This window comes from Cherax quadricarinatus, chromosome 44 (assembly GCF_038502225.1).
Source record: "Cherax quadricarinatus isolate ZL_2023a chromosome 44, ASM3850222v1, whole genome shotgun sequence".
In the NCBI taxonomy this organism is placed as follows: Eukaryota; Metazoa; Arthropoda; class Malacostraca; order Decapoda; family Parastacidae; genus Cherax; species Cherax quadricarinatus.
In genome coordinates, this window is record NC_091335.1 from 5677843 (window position 1) to 5700735 (window position 22893).

Consider the following 22893-nt stretch of genomic DNA (forward strand, 5'->3'; position numbering starts at 1 on the left):
TGTCTGTCTTTGTCTGCTTGTCTGTCTCAGAGCCGCTCATGAGCCAACAAGTATTATATATGAAGCAGAGTCACCACATCTTCAATATGATGCTAATGTCGCTCTGTGGCTTATTTATCTATCAAAATTCATCTAATATGGCATAATAAACAATATAAATAACAATAACCTGATATACACTCTAGAATGAATAAAATATGAACTTAACTGCTTTAAACTCCACATCGTGTGCCTGTGCTGGTGTGCAGGTACACATTAAAATCGTTAAGAGTGTGTAACTGGTCTTGAAGGCGCCATATTAACAATGATTATAATAACACACTTAGGTAGTAGGTTGGTAGACAGCAACCGCCCAGGGAGGTACTACCGTTCTGCCAAGTGAGTGTGAAACGAAAGCCTGTAATTGTTTTACATGATGGTAGGATTGCTGGTGTCTTTTTATTGTTTCATACACATGCAAGATTTCAGGTATGTCTTGCTACTTCTACTTACACTTAGGTCACACTACAAATACATGTACAAACATATATATACACACCCCTCTGGGTTTTCTTCTATTTTCTTTCTAATTCTTGTTCTTGTTTATTTCCTCTTACCTCCAAGGGGAAGTGGAACAGAATTCTTCTTCCGTAAGCCATGCGTGTTGTAAGAGGCGACTAAAATGCCGGGAGTAACCCCTTCTCCTGTATAAATTACTAAATTTAAAAAGAGAAACTTTTCTTTTTGTTTTTGGGCCACCCTGCCTCGGTGGGATACGGCCGGTTTGTTGAAAGAAAAGAAAAAGAAAGAATAACAACACAATAATAATCACTCTGAAGTGCATTATTTCCTCTAATCTCCATGGGAAAGTGGGACAGAATTCTTCCTCCATAAGCCATGCATGTCATAAGAGGCAACTAAAATGATGGGAGCAAGGGGCTAGTAACCCTTTCATCTATATAAATTACTAAATATAAAAAGAAAAACTTTTTTCTTTTTAGAGTAATGCCTTGGTGAGATCAGGCCAGTAAAAAAAAAAACTCTTCTGGCCAAGCAGATTTTGTGCCTTTCATTCTAATATCCTTTAAATTGGGGGTTTATTGTACAGTAACCTCTCTTATAAAGCTATTTTATTTGGTCTAATTCTTTTTTTAAAATGCAACTGAAAAAGTGCATCCAAAATTAAATAACACATTATGAAGGCCTTTTCACATTCTAGTCAACTGTGGATGTACTTTTTGCTAAAAAAAAAAAAAAAAAAAAAAAAAAAAAAAAAAAAAAATTTACAAACCTTCTCCCAGAAGTCCACTTTCATAGGATCAGACACTGAAGGATTATAATCATACAGAGACATTATAATGCTGAACTGAACCTTGACTAATATAGCATGTCCAAGATTATTGTCACGAGCAACATTAAGGAGCTCGTGAAGGAGTTCAATTTGTTCCTTGCGATCTGTTCCTTTCTTGCCTCGAGCAGCCATAATTTCGTTTAACTTCTTGTGCACAGAATTTACATTAATCTCATCATCCTTACCAAACATCTTGGGTTTTTCCTGAGAGAAAGAAAATTTATGAAATTACTAAGTTATGAGAAATTGAATTCTCATACAATTACTAGATTTGTACTTTTATTATAAAACTTAATACAGTGGACCCCCGGTTAACGATTTTAATCCGTGCAAGAGGGCTCATCGTTATGCGAAATAATCGTTATGCGAATGAATTTTCCCCATAAGAAATAATGGAAATAAAATTAATCCGTGCAAGACGCCCAAAAGTATGAAAAAAAATTTTTTTTACCACATGAAATGTTAATTTTAATACACACAAACTGAAAAAGGCATGCACAATTAAATGACACTTACTTTTATTGAAGATCTGGTGATGATTGATGGGATGGGAGGAGGGGAGAGAGTGTGTTAGTGTTTAGAAGGGGAATCCCCTTCCATTAGGACTTGAGGTAGTAAGTCCTTTTCTGGGGTTACTTCCCTTCTTCTTTTAATGCCACTAGGGCCAGCTTCAGAGTCACTGGACTTCTTTCGCACAAGATATCTGTCCATAGTGGCCTGTACCTCTCGTTCCTTTATGACTTGCCTAAAGTGTTTCACAACATTGTCAGTGTAATAATCACCAGCACGGCTTGCAATAGCTGTGTGAGGGTGATTTTCATCCATGAAGGTTTGCACTTCAAGCCACTTAGCACAGATTTCCTTTATCTTTGTAGTAGGCAACTTCTTCAATTTCTCTCTCCCCTCCTCTGAACCAGTTTCCTCAGGTCTGGCCTCTTGCTCTTGAAGTTGATCTATCAGCTCATCAGTGGTTAGTTCTTCATTGTCCTCCTCCACCAACTCTTCCACATCCTCCCCACTAACCTCCAACCCCAAGGACTTTCCCAATGCCACAATGGATTCCTCAACTGGCACAGGATTCTCAGGGTTAGCCTCAAACCCTTCAAAATCCCTTTTGTCTACACATTCTGGCCACAGTTTCTTCCAAGCAGAGTTCAAGGTCCTCTTTGTCACTTCCTCCCAAGCCTTACCTATAAGGTTTACACAATTGAGGATATTAAAGTGATCTCTCCAAAACTCTCTTAGAGTCAGTTGAGTTTCTGAGGTCATTACAAAGCACCTTTCAAACAGAGCTTTTGTGTACAGTTTCTTGAAGTTGGAAATAACCTGCTGGTCCATGGGCTGCAGGAGAGGAGTGGTATTAGGAGGCAAAAACTTCACCTTAATGAAGCTCATGTCCCCATAAAGTCGCTCTGCCACGTCTGTAGGATGACCAGGGGCATTGTCTAACACCAGGAGGCACTTAAGTTCTAATTTCTTTTCAGTTAGGTAATTTTTCACATTGGGGGCAAATGCATGGTGTAACCAGTTATAGAAAAATTCCCTAGTGACCCATGCCTTACTGTTTGCCCTCCACAGCACACACAAATTATCCTTGAGGACATTCTTTTGCCTGAACGCTCTGGGAGTTTCAGAGTGATACACTAATAAAGGCTTCACTTTGCAATCACCAGTAGCATTGGCACACATCAACAAAGTAAGCCTGTCTTTCATAGGCTTATGTCCTGGGAGTGCCTTTTCCTCCTGAGTAATGTAGGTCCTGCTTGGCATTTTCTTCCAGAACAGGCCTGTTTCATCACAATTAAACACTTGTTCAGGTTTCAGTCCTTCAGTTTCTATGTACTCCTTGAATTCCTGCACATATTTTTCAGCCGCTTTGTGGTCCGAACTGGCAGCCTCACCATGCCTTATCACACTATGGATGCCACTACGCTTCTTAAATCTCTCAAACCAACCTTTGTTGGCCTTAAATTCACTCACATCATCACTAGTTGCAGGCATTTTTTTAATTAAATCCTCATGCAACTTCCTAGCCTTTTCACATATGATCGCTTGAGAGACGCTATCTCCTGCTATCTGTTTTTCATTTATCCACACCAATAAGAGTCTCTCAACATCTTCCATCACTTGCGATCTTTGTTTCGAAAACACAGTTGAACCTTTGGCAAGAACAGCTTCCTTGATTGTCTTTCTGGTGCCCACAATAGTAGCGATGGTTGATTGGGGTTTCTTGTACAGCTTGACTAGGTCGGCTATACGCACTCCACTTTCATACTTATCAATTATCTCTTTCTTCATCTCTATAGTAATTCTTACCCTTTGAGGTGTAGGGTTGGCACTAGAAGCTTTCTTGGGGCCCATGGTCACTTATTTTCCAGAAACAGCACCGAAAATACTGTAATAATACGAAATATTCCGAGTGTATGCTTGGATGTTACCGCGGAGGCTGGCTGGTAAACAATGGGACGGGGCGGCACATGTGAGGCTGGCTGAGGGCACATTGGACGCGTCTCGGACGAAAATCGGTATGCGGGTTTTTAATCGGTATGCGCGGCAAAAATTTTGCGATAAAAGTAATCGTTATGCGGAAAAATCGCTATGTGATGCCATCGTTATGCGGGGGTCCACTGTATAGTAAAGACTTACAGTACAATACATCAATAAATTTGTAGACATAAATGCACAAAATTATTACTATATCTTAATACATATACTGTACATACACCCAAGTGTCCCCTAAAGAGGCTACTCTTTTGCTATAGAGTACTGGACATTCAACACAAATTAAGGGATGAAACCAACAGCTGGAGTTGACCTCCACAAACTCAAGTAACTGGGTTTGATGGAATGTGTACTATGTATATTTATCATATTTAGTAATAAAAAATAAAGCACTGCATATTATTAAACTATGCATTATTCAAACAATCTGATGGGGAGAAAGGAAACTATATACTGTATGTAACAATGAATGTCCATCTGCCAGATCTTAGGATGAAAATACAAAAATTTATACAAGAAAAATGCTTATAATTTCAACCTAAACTATTAAGCACATCATCTAATCTTAGTGTATAACAATTTTGGTTTTATACTTATTTACTGTCACCCTGAATAAAAAAAAAAAACTAGAAACTTACCATGGGCATTGATGATCCTTTTTTTACGGTCTCCCATCCACCATCATCATCATCACTGTCCTCATCCTTTGCCTTATTCTCTCGTGGCAACCTCTTTTTCCTTTTCTTCAAATCATCATCATCCCTATCTGTGGTTTTCTTCAAGAATTTCTCTCTAGAAAGATTTTATTGTATTAGGTATAGAACATCGCACTAGAAGTGATAAACAACTCTTTTACTCCTATGATTACAACTCTCGTTATGAGTAAAATTGTTATTACACATGATATGACAAAAGTAATATAAACTTTAGGGAATCAATAATGCATGGGATTTTTTAATATGCAAATACTTTTTGTTTATGGGTGATGGTATCTCTAAATTGTTGGATAATATATCAATCTTGTAATTAACATACAGCACAAGAATTCATTTCAAATACACAAAAAACATGCATTATCAATGAGGTGATTACTGTACATATCAAATGAGTATGATATATACATTTCAATAAAAGAAAAATACTGAATTTAGGATTTCATATTCAAATTTTCATACCACTATATAGGCTTAATAAAAGAAAGTTAACAGTCATTAAAAAGTTAGACAAAATAAAATACTTAACTAAAAATTTACATGGGATTCTTCTTTTATATATAGAAGTCTGCTAACTTTGTTAGCTTGTTAATCGCCTACCTGAGGGTAAACATGCCACCACCACCATCAGACGAAGATGTCTCATCCTCAGTACTAGGACCCCAATCAATACTATCATCATCATCATCTTCATCGCTTCCCTTCTGATACTTCTTGGTAGTCCTGTGTATGGAATAGGTAGTAAGTTACTAAATGCTGTGAAGAGTTTTCATGAGGATAGTGAGGCTCAGGTTAGGGTATATAGGAGAGAGGGAGATTACTTACCAGTAAAAGTAGGCTTTAGACAAGGATGCATGATGTCACCATGTTTGTTTACCATATTTATAAACAGGATTGTAAAAAGTAAATGCTAGGGTGTTGGGGAGAAGGGTGGGATTATATTATATGGAATGAAATACAAAATGGGAGTTGACATGGTTACTTTTTGCTGATGTTACCATGCTTTTGGGAGATTCTGAAGAGAAGTAGCAAAGGTTAGTGGACGAGTTTAGGAGGGTGTGTAAAGGAAGGAAGTTGAAAGTGAACATAAATAAGAGTAAGGTGGTGAGGGCATCAAGACTGGAGGGAGGGAGTATGGAATGGAATGTGTTCAGATATTTGGGAGTGGGCATGTTAGTGAATGGGTATATGAGAGACAAGGTAAACCATAAAACTAATAACTGGAAAATGGTGAGTGGTGTATAAAGGTATCTGTGGAGGCAAAGAATGTTATCCATGGAGGCAAGGAAGGGAATGTATGAGAGTACAGTGGTACTAACACTCTTATATGGGTGTGAAGCATGGGTTGTGAATGTTGCAGCTAGGAGGATGCTGGAGGGGGTGGAGATGTCGTATCTAAGGGCAATGTGTGCCCTTAGACACAACATCAAAAATCCCTTTTAAATCAAAGGGATTCTGGAAGCAATAAAGTGCAAGGCTATGCACTTAAAAATCAGCTAATATATTAGGTTACAAAAGTATGGAGAAATGATCCTTTGCTATCCTAAATTCAAATGCACCTTTTTCTTGCTTGCTGATTGTTTTAGGCAATAAAATCTTCATAATAAGCCTATCTTGTCAGTATTAAGAATTTCCTCAAGCTTGAAGCCACCCTAAGAAATAATTTCCTATAACCAGGTGCACTTTCCCCACTGAATGTAATGTTATAGATCCCCCTGCGCATTATAAACAAACACTCTTGTGGGCCTTTCCTTTGGAGTTTTACAGGGAATGCAAACAGTCATCCCCCTTGCCCTGGGCATTGACAAAGCATTATTTTTGCATGGTAACAAAACTTAAACCGCAAATTATTGTCAACACAAGTTGCTGGTCTGCGAATTGTGTATTATTTCCAGCAAAGTGCTATAATCAATTAAGATAATTTCTAACTTAAAAATGAATTCTTCTAACTTATATTCATCAGATTTTCCTAGTATTCTTTGAGCACACTGGCCATCTCCCACTGGTGAGATAACAAAAAATATATATTCACCATCAATCCCCTGCTCCCTTTACATGATTTTGGTAGTCTATGAGTTACTCCTTTATCCTCTTCTTTACTGTTACTGTACTACCACTACCTTCTTTCTCCCTTTTCCTGACCTACTATCTTCTGATCTCTACTTTTTTTTTTTACTTAGCTGTGACTTCATAATGGTCCAGAATAGACCAAAATGTAGTCTAATTTCCATTTTAGGTTTGAGTTAATGTAAACTATCACCCATTAAATTGTTTAAATCATAATGAACTAATTCTCTTTATAAAATCACTTTAATACCAGATTCATTATATCTGTCCTGCTCTGCCATAAGGGATTTTCCATACTCTTCTCCAATGCTTATTTCTTCCCATTTACTAATCTGACATGCCATGTACAATGTAAGGGGAAATACACACTTGGTAACTGAAGATTCTTTCTTGAATGTTGCCAAATCCATGAGGTTGTTGTCATCCTCACTGTCATCATCCTGATCATCCCTCTCAATCTCTGCATCAGAATCTGGAGCATCTGGGTTCTCACGAAAGATGGCAATATCGGCATTATAGTCTCTGGCATATTTTCTGTACTTCTGCCGAAGAGTAGTCAAACCCTTGGCATTATTCTTGGACATGTTCTTCCTAAAATTGATTAAATATATATGTACAGATACTAGTATTACTTTCAACAAAAAAATTATATTAAAAAATACTGCATTAAAAGTAAATTAAACAATGACAACTTCAATGGCTTCCATTTTTTGTAAAAGTACATTTTTTTTTTTTAACAAATCGGCCGTCTCCCACTGAGGCAGGGTGACCCAAAAAAGAAAATCCCCAAAAAGAAAATACTTTCATCATCATTCAACACTTCCACCTCCCTCACACACACAATCACTGTTTTTGCAGAGCTGCTCATAATAAACAGCTCAGAAGCATATACGTATAAAGATACACAAAATATCCTTCCAAACTGCCAATATCCCAAACCTCTCATTTAAAGTGCAGGCACTGTACTTCCCATTTCCAGGACTCAACTCCGGCTATATAAAAATAACCGGTTTCCCTGAATCCCTTCACTAAATATTACCCTGCTCACACTGCAACAGCTCGTCATGTCCCAAATACCATTCGTCTCCATTCACTCCAATCTAACATGCTCACGCACGCTTGCTGGAAGTCCAAGCCCCTCGCCCACAAAACCTCCTTTACCACCCTCCCTCCAACCTTTTTGAGGACGACCCCTACCCCGCCCTCCTTCCCCTACAGATTTATACGCTCTCCATGTCATTCTAATTTCATCCATTCCCTCTAAATGACCAAACCACCTCAACAACCCCTCTTCAGCCCTCTGACTAATACTTTTATTAACTCCACACCTTCTCCTAATTTCCGCACTCCGAATTTTCTGCATTATATTCACACCACACATTGCCTTTAGACAGAACATCTCCACTGCCTCCAACCGCCTCCTCGCTGCAGCATTTACAACCCAAGCTTCACACCCATATAAGAGTGTTGGTATTTCTATACTTTTATACATTCCCTTCTTTGCCTCCATAGATAACATTTTTTGTCTCCACATATACGTCAATGCACCACTCACTTTTTTTCCTTCATCAATTCTATGATTAACCTCATCCTTCGTAAATCCATCCGCCGACACCTCAATTCCCAAGTATCTGAAAACATTCACTTATTCCATACTCCTCCTCCCCAATTTGATATCCAATTTTTCTTTATCTAAATCATTTGATACCCTCATCACCTTACCCTTTTCTATGTTCACTTTCAACTTTCTACCTTTACACACACTCCCAAACTCATCCACTAACCTTTGCAATTTTTCTTTAGAATCTCCCATAAGCACAGTATCATCAGCAAAAAGTAACTGTCAATTCCCATTTTGTATTTGATTCCCCATAATTTAATCCCACCCCTCTCCCGAACACCCTAGCATTTACTTCTTTTACAACCCCATCTATAAATATATTAAACAACCATGGTGACATTACACATCCCTGTCTAATACCTACTTTTACCAGGAAGTAGTCTCCCTCTCTTCTACACACCCTAACCTGAGCCTCACTATCCTCATAAAAACTCTTTACAGCATTTAGTAACTTACCACCTATTCCATATACAGTACTTGTAACATCTGCTACATTGCTCCCCTATCCACTATCATATGCCTTTTCTAAATCCATAAATACAATAAAAACTTCCCTACCTTTATCTAAATACTGTTCACATATATGCTTCAATGTAAACACTTGATCTACACATCCCCTGCCCACTCTAAAACCTCCTTGCTCATCTGCAATCCTACATTCTGTCTTACCTCTAATTCTTTCAATAATAACCCTACCGTACACTTTTCCTGGTATATTCAGTAAACTTATTACTCTATAATTTTTACAATCTCTTTTGTCCCCTTCCCTTTATATAAAGGGACTATACATGCTCTCTGCCAATCCCTAGGTACCTTCCCCTCTTTCAAACATTTATTAAACAAAAATACCAACCACTCCAACACTATATCCCCCCCTGCTTTTAACATTTCTGTCATGATCCTGTCAGTTCCAGCTGCTTTACCCCCTTTCATTCTACATATTGCCTCACGCACCTCCCCCACACTCACATCCTGCTCTTCTTCACTCCTACAAGATGGTATACCTCCCTGGCCAGTGCATGAAATTACCGCCTCCCTTTCTTCATCGACATTTAAAAGTTCCTCAAAATATTCTAGCCATCTACCCAATACCTCCGTCTTCCCATCTACTAACTCCCCTACTCTGTTTTTAACTGACATATCCATTCATTCCCTAGGCTTTCTTAACTTGTTTAACTCGCTCCAAATTTTTTTCTTATTTTCATTAAAATTTCTTGACAGTGCCTCTCTCACTATCATCTGCTCTCCTTTTGCACTCTCCCACCACTCTCTTCACCTTTCTTTTACTCTCCATATACTCTACTCTTCGTATAACACTTCTGCTTTGTAAAAACCTCTCATAAGCTACCTTTTTCTCTTTTATCACACCCTTTACTTCATCATTCCACCAATCACTCCTCTTTCCTCCTGCACACACCCTCCTATAACCACAAGCTTCTGCCCCACATTCTAATACTGCATTTTTAAAACTATTCCAACCCTCTTCAACCCCCCCCCCCCCACAACTCATACTTGCACTATCCCACCTTTCTGCCAATAGTTGTTTATATCTCACCTGAAATTCCTCCTCCCTTAGTTTATAAACTTTCACCTCCCTCTTACTTCTTGTTGTCATTTTCCTCTTGTCCCATCTACCTCTTACTCTAACTGTAGCTACAACTAAATTATGATCCGATATATCAGTTGCCCCTCTATAAACATATACATCCTGGAGTCTACCCATCAACCTTTTATTCACCAATACTTAATCTAATAAACTACTTTCATTACGTGTTATATCATACCTTGTATATTTATTTTTCCTCTTTTTCATAAAATATGTATTACTTATTACCAAACCTCTTTCTACACATAGCTCAATTAAAGGCTCCCCATTTTCATTTACCCCTGGCACCCCAAATTTACCTACTACTCCCTCCACAACATTTTTACCCACTTTAGCATTGAAATCCCCAACCACAAGTACTCTCACACTTGGTTCAAAGCTCCCCACATGTTCACTCAACATTTCCCAAAATCTCTCTCTCCTCTACATATGTATTACAAATACATATGTATTACAAAATCAAATACTAAATAAAACAATCAACCGCCTCAGCATATATCTATTCTGTTGTATCTAACCATCCTTTAATCAATCTAAGTACTATAAACATTAAAACCTTGCATCCTTGGGAATAAAGGCTATGCTGGTTTCTAAACAAAATCTGCCTGTTTCTCAAGTGCTGCCCTAGTCTATCCATTTTAACATTAACACTGACATGATATTGTTACAAGAGACAATCAAACATTAATACAAGTAAACTATGCTTAACCCTTTGAGGGTCGACAGGCCCTCTCCGAGACTCTTTCTCAGGGTCGGCCAAATTTAAAAAAAAAAAAAAAAAAAATTCTTATGAAAAGATAGAGAATCTTTTCCCGATCATAATGACACCAAAAGTATGAAATTTGATGGAAAACTTATGGAATTATGCTCTCGCGAAGTTAGCGGTCTCAGCGATGTTTACGCATTGGCGATTTTGCCCACTTTGAGCCCCATTTTCGGCCAATTCCACTGTACTAGTCGACAAAAAACATGAATATTTCGCTAGAACTTCATTTTTTCTATCGAATGAGTGCAAGAAACCACCCATTTACCAATTTCAACTATCCAGTACAGTGGTCAGAATTTAGCAATTTTGCCAATTTCACACAAATTTCAAAAGATGCTAATTTCCATATAGGGTCCAGAATAAACAAGAAAGATATTCCTGGCACTAAAATGACATTTCCTCTGTTCATTAGTCACGTCTCAAGGCCCCTCTTACATTCTTTTGCTTTCCACTTTGAATTTTTATTCTCACAAAAAATAGAAGATTTACTGTTATGCAGGGTACTGCATTAGTGTAAAAAATGGTATAAATAATATTGGCACACTTGCAAAAGAATATTAGACTCACCAGTTGACGTGTATTGGATGCTTGGCATGATTTGTTTACTTTTGAACTTTGGTAAAAAGCGAACATTTCTGCTACTCTGAGCTCAACTTCAAGGTACTTTTCATTGTAAAACCAGTCAAAATCATCTCAATTTCTGTAATGTGTCTTCCATTCTATTAAATGAGACCAAGAAAACTAGAATACAACAATAAATACCATACAAAAATACAGTGCAAAGTCGCAGTTTTATTCCAAAAAAAACGTCATTATGCACTGTGTGCTGCAGGATTTTTTTTATACTGTGCACACTAACCACATAGACCCATTCTTTCATATGTAGGCCTACCAGCTTTCTCCCACTAGATTTGAGGGCGCTAGAATTTAGGCGTACTAGTACGTCAAAAACCCTGGGTCGTAAGCCGTACTAGTACAGCCGAAACCCTCAATGGGTTAATAATGTGGATAACCAACTGTTTTAACAAAAAATAAACCAATTAGGAAACTCACTAAAAATGGGATTAAAATTTTCCTGAAGCACTGGTCATATATAAAGTACGATAGTAAAAATAAGAAAATCCAACATAAGTATAGTATAATACAAAAAAAAAAAAAAAAAAAAAAAAAAAAAAAAATATTCTGTCTAATGCTGTTCTGGAACTTCTCACTCTCTTTCAAAGAAAACAAAAAAATATAAACCATATAAATTATTCTACAACATCTGCTGAAAATGTGGAGTATTAACAAAATATGTAAAAAAATAAAATGAACAAAGACACTCCATATTTTCCCAAAATCATGGTAATTTGAATTTGAAAAAAATCAGTAACCAGTGGATAAAATATCAAATAGTAGTGTATTTTCCACACATTATAGTGCAGTAATCAGAAATGAATTCTACTAAACATTACATACATCACAATTACCAACATACCTGCCAGTCCTATCCTCCCAGACAGTCTGGATGAAATCATCAAGTTCTGCCAAGCAACGAATGAAGAATCTTGGAGTTTTACCCCCTTCTTCTTTCTGCACTACAGGTAGTGCCTTGGTGTAGGCACGGCACAAGTCCTCAAAACCTGGGAGGTTATAAAAAAAAAAAAAAAAATCATACCTTTATACAAGAACACACAAATTCTGAATACATGGTTAGAACGCTGATATACAAATACAGTGGTCCCTTGTTTTTCATAAGCATCGAAAGTCGTATTTTTCGAAAATCGTAACTTTTTTCATCAAAACATTGACTCGTGAATCCTCGTTTGACTCGCAAATAGTCATTTGTCCCAGACGCATATGCGTGCCTCGAGCAGCCCCACACTCCATTCCCAGCCAGTGCGCCATTGTTTATCAGTGAGTGAGGACAATCCCATGCGTTCATACAATACATTTCATAATATTCCATCAATTTTAGTGCTTGCAACTGCTAAATAAGCCACCATGGCTTATTTAGAAAAATAAGAAAGTGGTGGTGGTAGAGGGTGGTAGTGATTGTGATGGTAGTAGATGGTGGTATTAATGGTGGTAGAGGGTGGTAGTGATGGTGGCAGAGGGTGGTAGTGATAGTGGCAGAGGGTGGTAGTGATAGTGGCAGAGGGTGCCTTCTTCAGTGATTCAGCGATTCTACTAACTCCTTCAATATTGTTGGAGTTATATAGGGCTATAGAAAACACCGCCGCCTCAGCTGCAGCCTTCACCAACATTGTGTGTAGCTTATGCTCTCAGTGGCCCTTATACACCCAACAAGAACACAACACCAGTTGTGACATACATAATGATTTATTTTATTCATTCTAGAGTATATTCCAAGTTTCTGTTATTAATATTGTTTATGTCATATTAGCTGAATTTTGATAGATAAATAAGCTGTAGAGTTGATATTAGTGTCACATTCTCCAACAATAAACTCGCCTCCCCTCCCTCTGCCATACACCAACAAGAGTCTTTAATAAAGGTGTGATGTTAAATGCTCATTTATACATTTTATTAGTGCTTTACATTATTTTGTCACTCTTTTCTGCATGTAAATCTATATTTAAGCTAGGGAAGTGACCCCTGATAAGGATTTGGTACCTAGAGTCCTTATGGAGGGGGATTCCCCATCCAAACACTAACCTCTCCCCTCATCCCCATCTTCCATCCAACAGCAACAGCCTTCAATAAAGGTAACTGTCATGTTGAATGTTCATTCTTTTGTGCATGTAAATCTATCTTTAAGATAAAAAAAAAAACTGTCGATACTTCTGGGTGTCTGGAACAAATTAATTTGATTTATATTATTTATGGGGAAAATGGCTTCACAAATTGTCAATTTTGATAATAGTCACACTCTCTGGAACAGATTAATTACGAAAAACAAGGGACCACTGTATACCAGTAAAATCTCCACTTGTATTTATCTTACAGGACTATGAATCAGTTTACTGTAAGTGGCTGTATCATTAAGACAATTATTATTATAATCAAAACAAAGTGCCGAACCCACTAGGGTCATAAAGCATCATGAACACAAGGTTTGAGAAATACATAAGCACTAAGGAAGAGTACTTGGAAAGTGAAAAATTAACAGGTAAATAATAGACATCTTGATGTTTCTCTGAAAAGTCAAATATAAAAAACTAAAGAATACTTTAACAATGTCTATATATTCATTATAATCATGCAACTGACTCTTCAAACAAGATAAACAGATGATATATTGATAATGTATATTAAGAACCTACTTGAGAGTAAATTGGACATGTCCTTATTTTTTTTATAATTCTTAATATTCTTGATGGCATTTTTGAGTTCCTCGTAGCGCTTTTCCTTGGCAGAGCGAACAATACGTTTAGTGTCTTCCTCATCTTCACTAAACTGTTTGCAAATGAACATTTAATTAATACAACAACTTTCATGTTACAGAGAACTTGCATTTCATGTTCTTATTTCAAGAACTTCTACAGTATTAATAATGAACAAGTGAAGATTCACAAAACAATTACTAACAAAAAAATTCAATTCATAACACATGGCAAATTAAAACATTCTATTATGTACATATCTGTCAGATTGGAATGAATGGAAACAAGTATTTTTTGTGTGTGTTTTGTTGGGATGCAGGAAAATCAGTTAGCGAGACTTGAGTTCTGGAGGTGGATAGTGTAGTTTCTGCCTCTTCAAAGGATGGATGGGAATGTTACAGTTCAGAGGGTCATCTATATGCAATTTATAGCATTTACTGAGCATTTACAGGGACTATCAGTCCTGAGTGGACAAAATGTCTTTTCAATAAAAGCCATAAAAAGCATACTATGTCTTATTCGCATACTTGTGAGTATATTTTACTACTGATATTCAGACGGTCATTTGAAATGCCATGTTTGCACACTTCTATCAAGACAGCAACTGAATGAAAGACTGTAAAGATGTTTTCTTCTTAACCCTTAAACTGTCCAAACATAGATCTACGTTCACGTGCGTAGTGCTCCGACCTTTATTTTCCCCATTTGAGAGCATGTAAACAAAAACTTAGATCTATGTTCGGAGCCCCCCGCACATGAACGTAGATCTACATTTGGACAGTTTACAGGTTAAGGATATCCTACCACGAGATATTGCAGCGGTAAAAATGTACAGGATGTTTTATAAGCTTATTACGTGCTACCAGAGACAAATTTATATTATGCAAATAAATTCACCCATTTTCTCAAAATAAAAGGCATACATCAGAAGCTACGAAAACCAAAATGCCTATTTTTATTTAGGTACAACAATAAAACAGGGTTAACCCTTTCAGGGTCCAAGGCCAAAATCTGAAGTGGTGCCCCAGTGTCCAAGAATTTTCAAAAAAAAAAATTTTTTTTTTTCTTATGAAATGGTAGAGAATCTTTTTGTGAATGTAATAAAACAAAAAGTACGAAATTTGATGGGAAATTGACGAAATTATGCTCTCGTGAATTTTGATGTGTCAGCGATATTTACGAATCGGCGATTTTGCCGACTTTGACTCCCATTTTAGGCCAATTACATTATTCCAGTCGACCAAATTCTTAGCTATTTCACTAGGATTACTTCTATTCTATCGATTGAGCACAAGAAATCGCCAAGTCAACTGTTTCAACTACAAAATAAAGTGACCGGAAATTGGTAATTTGGCCAATTTAACACAAAGTTCAAAATATTCCAATTTCAAAATAGGATCCAGAATAAACAATGTAGGTATTCCTGGCACTAAACTAACACTTCCTCTGTTCATTAGTTACGTTTTGAGGCTTTACAAATAAATTCCATTTTTATTTTTTATTCACATAATGAATTTTTATTCACACCAAAAAATAGAAGATTTACTGTTATGCAATATTGTAATAATTGTATAAATATCATCACCACATTTATGAATGTATATTAGACCGACCAGCTGGCGTGTATTAGACGTGTGAGGTCGTTTGTTTACTCTTGAACATCGGCAAAAATTTAACATTTCCGCCACTTTGAGCTCAGTTTCAAGCCATTTCCAGTGCTAAAACCAATCAAATTTATCTCTATTTCTGTAATATGTCTTCCATTCTATCAAATGAGACCAAGAAATCACAAATACAACTATAAAAAACATACAAAAAAACACTGCAAAGTCGCTGTTTTAATCGAAAATCACGGTCTCAGTTTTTTTCCTCTCATTATACACAGTGTGCTGCAGGATTTGTTTTATGTGGTGCACACATACCACATAGATGTATTCTCTCATATCTAGGCCCAAATTTATCACTCACAGTTTATCAGAGTGAGCTGAGCTCATGACGTAGATCTACGGTTTGGACCCTGAACGTAAAGCCGTAGATCTACGGGACGGACCCTGAAAGGGTTAAAAGGTGTCTTTCTTTAAAAAATTGTATGTACAGCACTGTACTGTATTTTGACTATATATTATATGCAGTATGAATATTTTTAGGTTACAGTACTAAATCTAACTCTCACCACAAATGCTGCTGCAGAAATGCCAGTTGGCTCATTAATAACCTCCTCTTCACTGGACTCTGAATCCGACTCAGAGTCAGACATGAAGAAGCGGGACGTCATGGCGGTGGACATCTAGAACCCCACAGCAATGAAGACCTAAGATTTATATTATTAGGTTAGGTTACATAATCCAATAAAAATGTATATTTAACCACAAATAGACAAAAAAATTCCTCGTCATGCTTTGCATGGCCAGGAAATTTAGTAACCAAGGAAGTTTATTCAGGTACAGGTATACATAAATAGTTACATAAATTATCACACACAGCAGCATATGTGATTACCTAAGATAATCCAAAAAAAGTCTAAGTAACTTAGTTCCATCTATACTTTCTATATAGTATGTCATTAATGTCAGCTATAGTATACCTGTGTAAGTTGTATCATGTACTTGTAAAAATAAAGATTATAAAGTATTATAAATTACATTTCGTGATGCAGGTCTTAGTCATATGTAAGTTTATTTAGGTACAGAAACACAAATAGTTACACAAAGTATCATACATGAACACTTGTAAATTACATAGGATAACCCAAAGATGTCATTTTATATATACAGTGGACCCCCGCTTAACGATCACCTCCAAATGCGACCAATTATGTAAGTGTATTTATGTAAGTGCGTTTGTACGTGTATGTTTGGGGGTCTGAAATGGACTAATCTACTTCACAATATTCCTTATGGGAAAAAATTCGGTCAGTACTGGCACGTGAACATACTACTGAAATGAAAAAAGTTCGTTAACCGGGGGTCCACTGTGTGTGTATGTATGTATGTATGTATGTATGTATGTATGTATATATGTATATGTATGTATATGTATGTATATGTATGTATGTATATATATATATATATATATATATATATATATATATATATATATATATATATATATATATAGTGGAAGGAAGGCGGGGTAGGGGTCGGCCTAGGAAGGGTTGGAGGGAGGGGGTAAAGGAGGTTTTGTGTGCGAGGGGCTTGGACTTCCAGCAGGCATGCGTGGGCGTGTTTGATAGGAGTGAATGGAGACAAATGGTTTTTAATACTTGACGTGCTGTTGGAGTGTGAGCAAAGTAACATTTATGAAGGGATTCAGGGAAACCGGCAGGCCGGACTTGAGTCCTGGAGATGGGAAGTACAGTGCCTGCACTCTGAAGGAGGGGTGTTAATGTTGCAGTTTTAAAAACTGTAGTGTAAAGCACCCTTCTGGCAAGACAGTGATGGAGTGAATGATGGTGAAAGTTTTTCTTTTTCGGGCCACCCTGCCTTGGTGGGAATCGGCCAGTGTGATAATAATAAAAAATAAAATATATATATATATAAATATATATATATATATATATATATATATATATATATATATATATATATATAAATATATATATATATATATATATATATATAAATATATATATATATATATATATATATATATATATATATATATATATATATATATATATATATATATATATATATATATATATATATATATATATATAATAATAAAAAATAAAATATATATATATATATATATATATATATATATATATATATATATATATATATATATATAAAATGCAAAAGTAGGAGAAACTTTTAGAGAGGGTGTGGTAGGTAAGTTTGGGGTGCCAGGTGTAAATGATAATGGGAGCCCTTTGATTGAACTTTGTATAGAAAGGGGTTTAGTTATAGGTAATACATATTTTAAGAAAAAGAGGATAAATAAGTATACAAGATATGATGTAGGGCGAAATGACAGTAGTTTGTTGGATTATGTATTGGTAGATAAAAGACTGTTGAGTAGACTTCAGGATGTACATGTTTATAGAGGGGCCACAGATATATCAGATCACTTTCTAGTTGTAGCTACACTGAGAGTAAAAGGTAGATGGGATACAAGGAGAAGAGAAGCATCAGGGAAGAGAGAGGTGAAGGTTTATAAACTAAAAGAGGAGGCAGTTAGGGAAAGATATAAACAGCTATTGGAGGATAGATGGGCTAATGAGAGCATAGGCAATGGGGTCGAAGAGGTATGGGGTAGGTTTAAAAATGTAGTGTTGGAGTGTTCAGCAGAAGTTTGTGGTTACAGGAAAGTGGGTGCAGAAGGGAAGAGGAGCGATTGGTGGAATGATGATGTAAAGAGAGTAGTAAGGGAGAAAAAGTTAGCATATGAGAAGTTTTTACAAAGTAGAAGTGATGCAAGGAGGGAAGAGTATAAGGAGAAAAAGAGAGAGGTTAAGAGAGTGGTGAAGCAATGTAAAAAGAGAGCAAATGAGAGAGTGGGTGAGATGTTATCAACAAATTTTGTTGAAAATAAGAAAAAGTTTTGGAGTGAGATTAACAAGTTAAGGAAGCCTAGAGAACAAATGGATTTGTCGGTTGAAAATAGGAGAGGAGAGTTATTAAATGGAGAGTTAGAGATATTGGGAAGATGGAGGGAATATTTTGAGGAATTGTTAAATGTTGATGAAGATAGGGAAGCTGTGATTTCGTGTATAGGGCAAGGAGGAATAACATCTTGTAGGAGTGAGGAAGAGCCAGTTGTGAGTGTGGGGGAAGTTCGTGAGGCAGTAGGTAAAATGAAAGGGGGTAAGGCAGCCGGGATTGATGGGATAAAGATAGAAATGTTAAAAGCAGGTGGGGATATAATTTTGGAGTGGTTGGTGCAATTATTTAATAAATGTATGGAAGAGGGTAAGGTACCTAGGGATTGGCAGAGAGCATGCATAGTTCCTTTGTATAAAGGCAAAGGGGACAAAAGAGAGTGCAAAAATTATAGGGGGATAAGTCTGTTGAGTATACCTTGTAAAGTGTATGGTAGAGTTATTATTGAAAGAATTAAAAGTAAGATGGAGAATAGGATAGCAGATGAACAAGGAGGCTTTAGGAAAGGTAGGGGGTGTGTGGACCAGGTGTTTACTGTGAAACATATAAGTGAACAGTATTTAGATAAGGCTAAAGAGGTCTTTGTGGCATTTATGGATTTGGAAAAGGCATATGACAGGGTGGATAGGGGGGGCAACGTGGCAGATGTTGCAGGTGTATGGTGTAGGAGGAAGGTTACTGAAAGCAGTGAAGAGTTTTTACGAGGATAGTGAGGCTCAAGTTAGAGTACATAGGAAAGAGGGAAATTATTTCCCAGTAAAAGTAGGCCTTAGACAAGGATGTGTGATGTCACCGTGGTTGTTTAATATATTTATAGATGGGGTTGTAAGAGAAGTAAATGCGAGGGTCTTGACAAGAGGCGTGGAGTTAAAAGATAAAGAATCACACATAAAGTGGGAGTTGTCACAGCTGCTCTTTGCTGATGACACTGTGCTCTTGGGAGATTCTGAAGAGAAGTTGCAGAGATTGGTGGATGAATTTGGTAGGGTGTGCAAAAGAAGAAAATTAAAAGTGAATACAGGAAAGAGTAAGGTTATGAGGATAACAAAAATATTAGGTGATGAAAGATTGGATATCAGATTGGAGGGAGAGAGTATGGAGGAGGTGAATGCATTCAGATATTTGGGAGTGGACGTGTCAGCGGATGGGTCTATGAAAGATGAGGTGAATCATAGAATTGATGAGGGGAAAAGGGTGAGTGGTGCACTTAGGAGTCTGTGGAGACAAAGAACTTTGTCCTTGGAGGCAAAGAGGGGAATGTATGAGAGTATAGTTTTACCAACACTCTTATATGGGTGTGAAGCATGGGTGATGAATGTTGCAGCGAGGAGAAGGCTGGAGGCAGTGGAGATGTCATGTCTGAGGGCAATGTGTGGTGTGAATATAATGCAGAGAATTCGTAGTTTGGAAGTTAGGAGGAGGTGCGGGATTACCAAAACTGTTGTCCAGAGGGCTGAGGAAGGGTTGTTGAGGTGGTTCGGACATGTAGAGAGAATGGAGCGAAACAGAATGACTTCAAGAGTGTATCAGTCTGTAGTGGAAGGAAGGCGGGGTAGGGGTCGGCCTAGGAAAGGTTGGAGGGAGGGGGTAATGGAGGTTTTGTGTGCGAGGGGCTTGGACTTCCAGCAGGCGTGCGTGAGCGTGTTTGATAGGAGTGAATGGAGACGAATGGTTTTTAATACTTGACATGCTGTTGGAGTGTGAGCAAAGTAACATTTATGAAGGGGTTCAGGGAAACCGGCAGGCCGGACTTGAGTCCTGGAGATGGGAAGTACAGTGCCTGCACTCTGAAGGAGGGGTGTTAATGTCGCAGTTTAAAAACTGTAGTGTAAAGCACCCTTCTGGCAAGACAGTGATGGAGTGAATGATGGTGAAAGTTTTTCTTTTTCGGGCCACCCTGCCTTGGTGGGAATCGGCCGGTGTGATAATAAAATATATATATATATATATATATATATATATATATATATATATATATATATATATATATATATATATATATATATATATATATATATATATATATATATATATATATATATATATATATATATATATAATATATATACATATATATATATATATATATAATATATATATATAATATATATATATAATATATATACTCTATATATATATATATATATATATATATATATATATATATATATATATATATATATATATATATTAAATGACCCGGCAAGTTACTCCACATAATCAGCTTTTATTAGAAGTTTCTACATATGTTGAAACCAGCACGAGGAACTATACAGGTCACTACACAGGGAACTCGCACCTTCCCTCCTCTCTCACACTTAACAAACACTCCACACACAATATTCTTAATAATTGCAAAATATAATATCCGCCCGGCATGTATTTACGCCATAATGAGGAGAAATGTGTGTCGACTTACGTTGTGTTGGAGAGCCAGCCACCAGAGACCACCAGCACCTACACACCTAAATATTATATATAACCTGGAGGGAACAAATGCATATATTGAGCTTTCCTATAATATATTAATTATTTTAACAAACAATATTCATTTTTTAGATGTTAGATGTATATATATTTTTTTTTTTTTTTAAGCTGGTAAATATGTACTGAATACAATGTGGACTTATGGACATTTTGTGGCTTATGTGTGTGTATAAAAGTAAGTAGGTTTATTTTAGTACATATACACATGAGTACAATTATCATGCATAGTAACGCTTGTTTAAATTACCTAGGATTGCCCCCCCCCCAAAAAAAAAAAATCGGACAAAGTGACTTATTTCCACACGAATCAAATTGTTATTTCTTATACAAAATGTTATTTTGGGAAATATTAGCATAAATAATACTTTTATTTTGGGACATGCAGCAATCAATGGAAATAGGTCACTGACTTTTTTGGGTTATCCCAGGTTGTCTACACATATGCTGCTATGTATGATAATCTATGTAACTGTATTTGTGTATACCTGAATAAACTTACTTAGTCACCAATCACCAACAAGCATCAATAACAGCGAATGTAAAGTCCCATATCTACCAGTGGCGGAGGAGGGAGTGCTGCTTCAGTCTTGTCGAGTGGGAGGTCCACTGGACCTGTAGTATACCTGGAGGGTGTTCCGGGGGTCAACGCCCCCGCGGCCCGGTCCATGACCAGGCCTCGTGGTGGATCAGGACCTGATCAACCAGGCTTTTACTGCTTGCCATATGTAAACCAACATAATAATCATAGCCCGGTTGGTTAGGTACTGACTTTAGGTGCCTGTCTAGCTCCTTGAAGACAGCCAGGGGTCTATTGGTAATCCCCCTTATGTATGCTGGGAGGTAGTTGAAGAGTCTTGGGCCCCTGACACTTATTGTGTTGTCTCTTAGTGTACTTATTGAACCCCTGCTTTTCAGTGCCCAGGTTTGGGCACTGTGGAAGCACTGGTGACGTGTGGGCATCTTGGTTTTGCCTGGGATTGGTGAGGAATTTCCTCTCAAGGAACGTTCCTTGATGCTGGTGAAGGGCTCTTGATCAAGGGAATTGACTCAAGAAATCGTAATGACACGATTGCAAGCAAACCATACCACGGGTGGGATTTGAACCCGCGGTCAGAGAGTCTCAAAACTCCAGCCCGTCGCGTTAGCCACTGGACCAGCTAGCCACAATAAGATTCGTCCAACTATGTATATTTCTACACCATAGCAAGGTTAGCATAGGCACCACTGTGACCACAAATGCAAGTTTTTACAGACGAATCTCCAGCACAGACACATAGGACAACTTTATTGGGAAACGTTACGCCTACACAGTAGGCTTCTTAAGTCGAGTACAGAAAGTAGGCAGGAGCAGTAGAGATGTGAAGACGATGTATCAGTCCATCACCCTTGCAGATGTAGAACTGAGGTTGTCAGTCCCTCAGCCTGAAGGAGAGTTCTGTTCCATAGTCTGAAACAATGTGAAAATCAAGCAACAGTGTTGAGACTTATATACTGTCTGAAGGAGAGGTGCAGAGTAGCAGATGGAAGAATGTAATCAGTGAGAGGTCACGTCCATCTCAGATTCAACCATTCTCACTTGAAAAAGCTGTCCAAAGTGTTTTCCCTTCTGTACCAAGATGCCATTTGTACAACTTTTTCAAGTGAGAATGGTTGAATCTGAGATGGACGTGACCTCTCACTGATTACATTCTTCCATCTGCTACTCTGCACCTCTTCTTCAGACAGTATATAAGTCTCAACACTGTTGCTTGATTTTCACATTGTTTCAGACTATGGAACAGAACTCTCCTCCAGGCTGAGGGACTGACAACCTCAGTTCTACATCTGCAAGGGTGATGGACTGATACATCGTCTTCACATCTCTACTGCTC

General features: G+C 37.3%; 1 protein-coding gene across 1 annotated transcript in view; it reads right to left on the reverse strand.

Moving 5' to 3' along the window:
• eIF3c (eukaryotic translation initiation factor 3 subunit c) overlaps positions 1 to 21078 on the reverse strand; it is a 51235-nt gene extending 30157 nt beyond the window's left edge. The window contains 8 exon segments of the mRNA XM_070094029.1: positions 1271 to 1534; positions 4471 to 4624; positions 5146 to 5268; positions 6982 to 7203; positions 12083 to 12227; positions 13872 to 14004; positions 16105 to 16242; positions 20955 to 21078. Of these exon segments, the coding sequence (XP_069950130.1) occupies positions 1271 to 1534; positions 4471 to 4624; positions 5146 to 5268; positions 6982 to 7203; positions 12083 to 12227; positions 13872 to 14004; positions 16105 to 16218 (1155 nt within the window). The 5' untranslated portion in view covers positions 16219 to 16242; positions 20955 to 21078.
• Positions 21079 to 22893: the final 1815 nt, after the last annotated feature.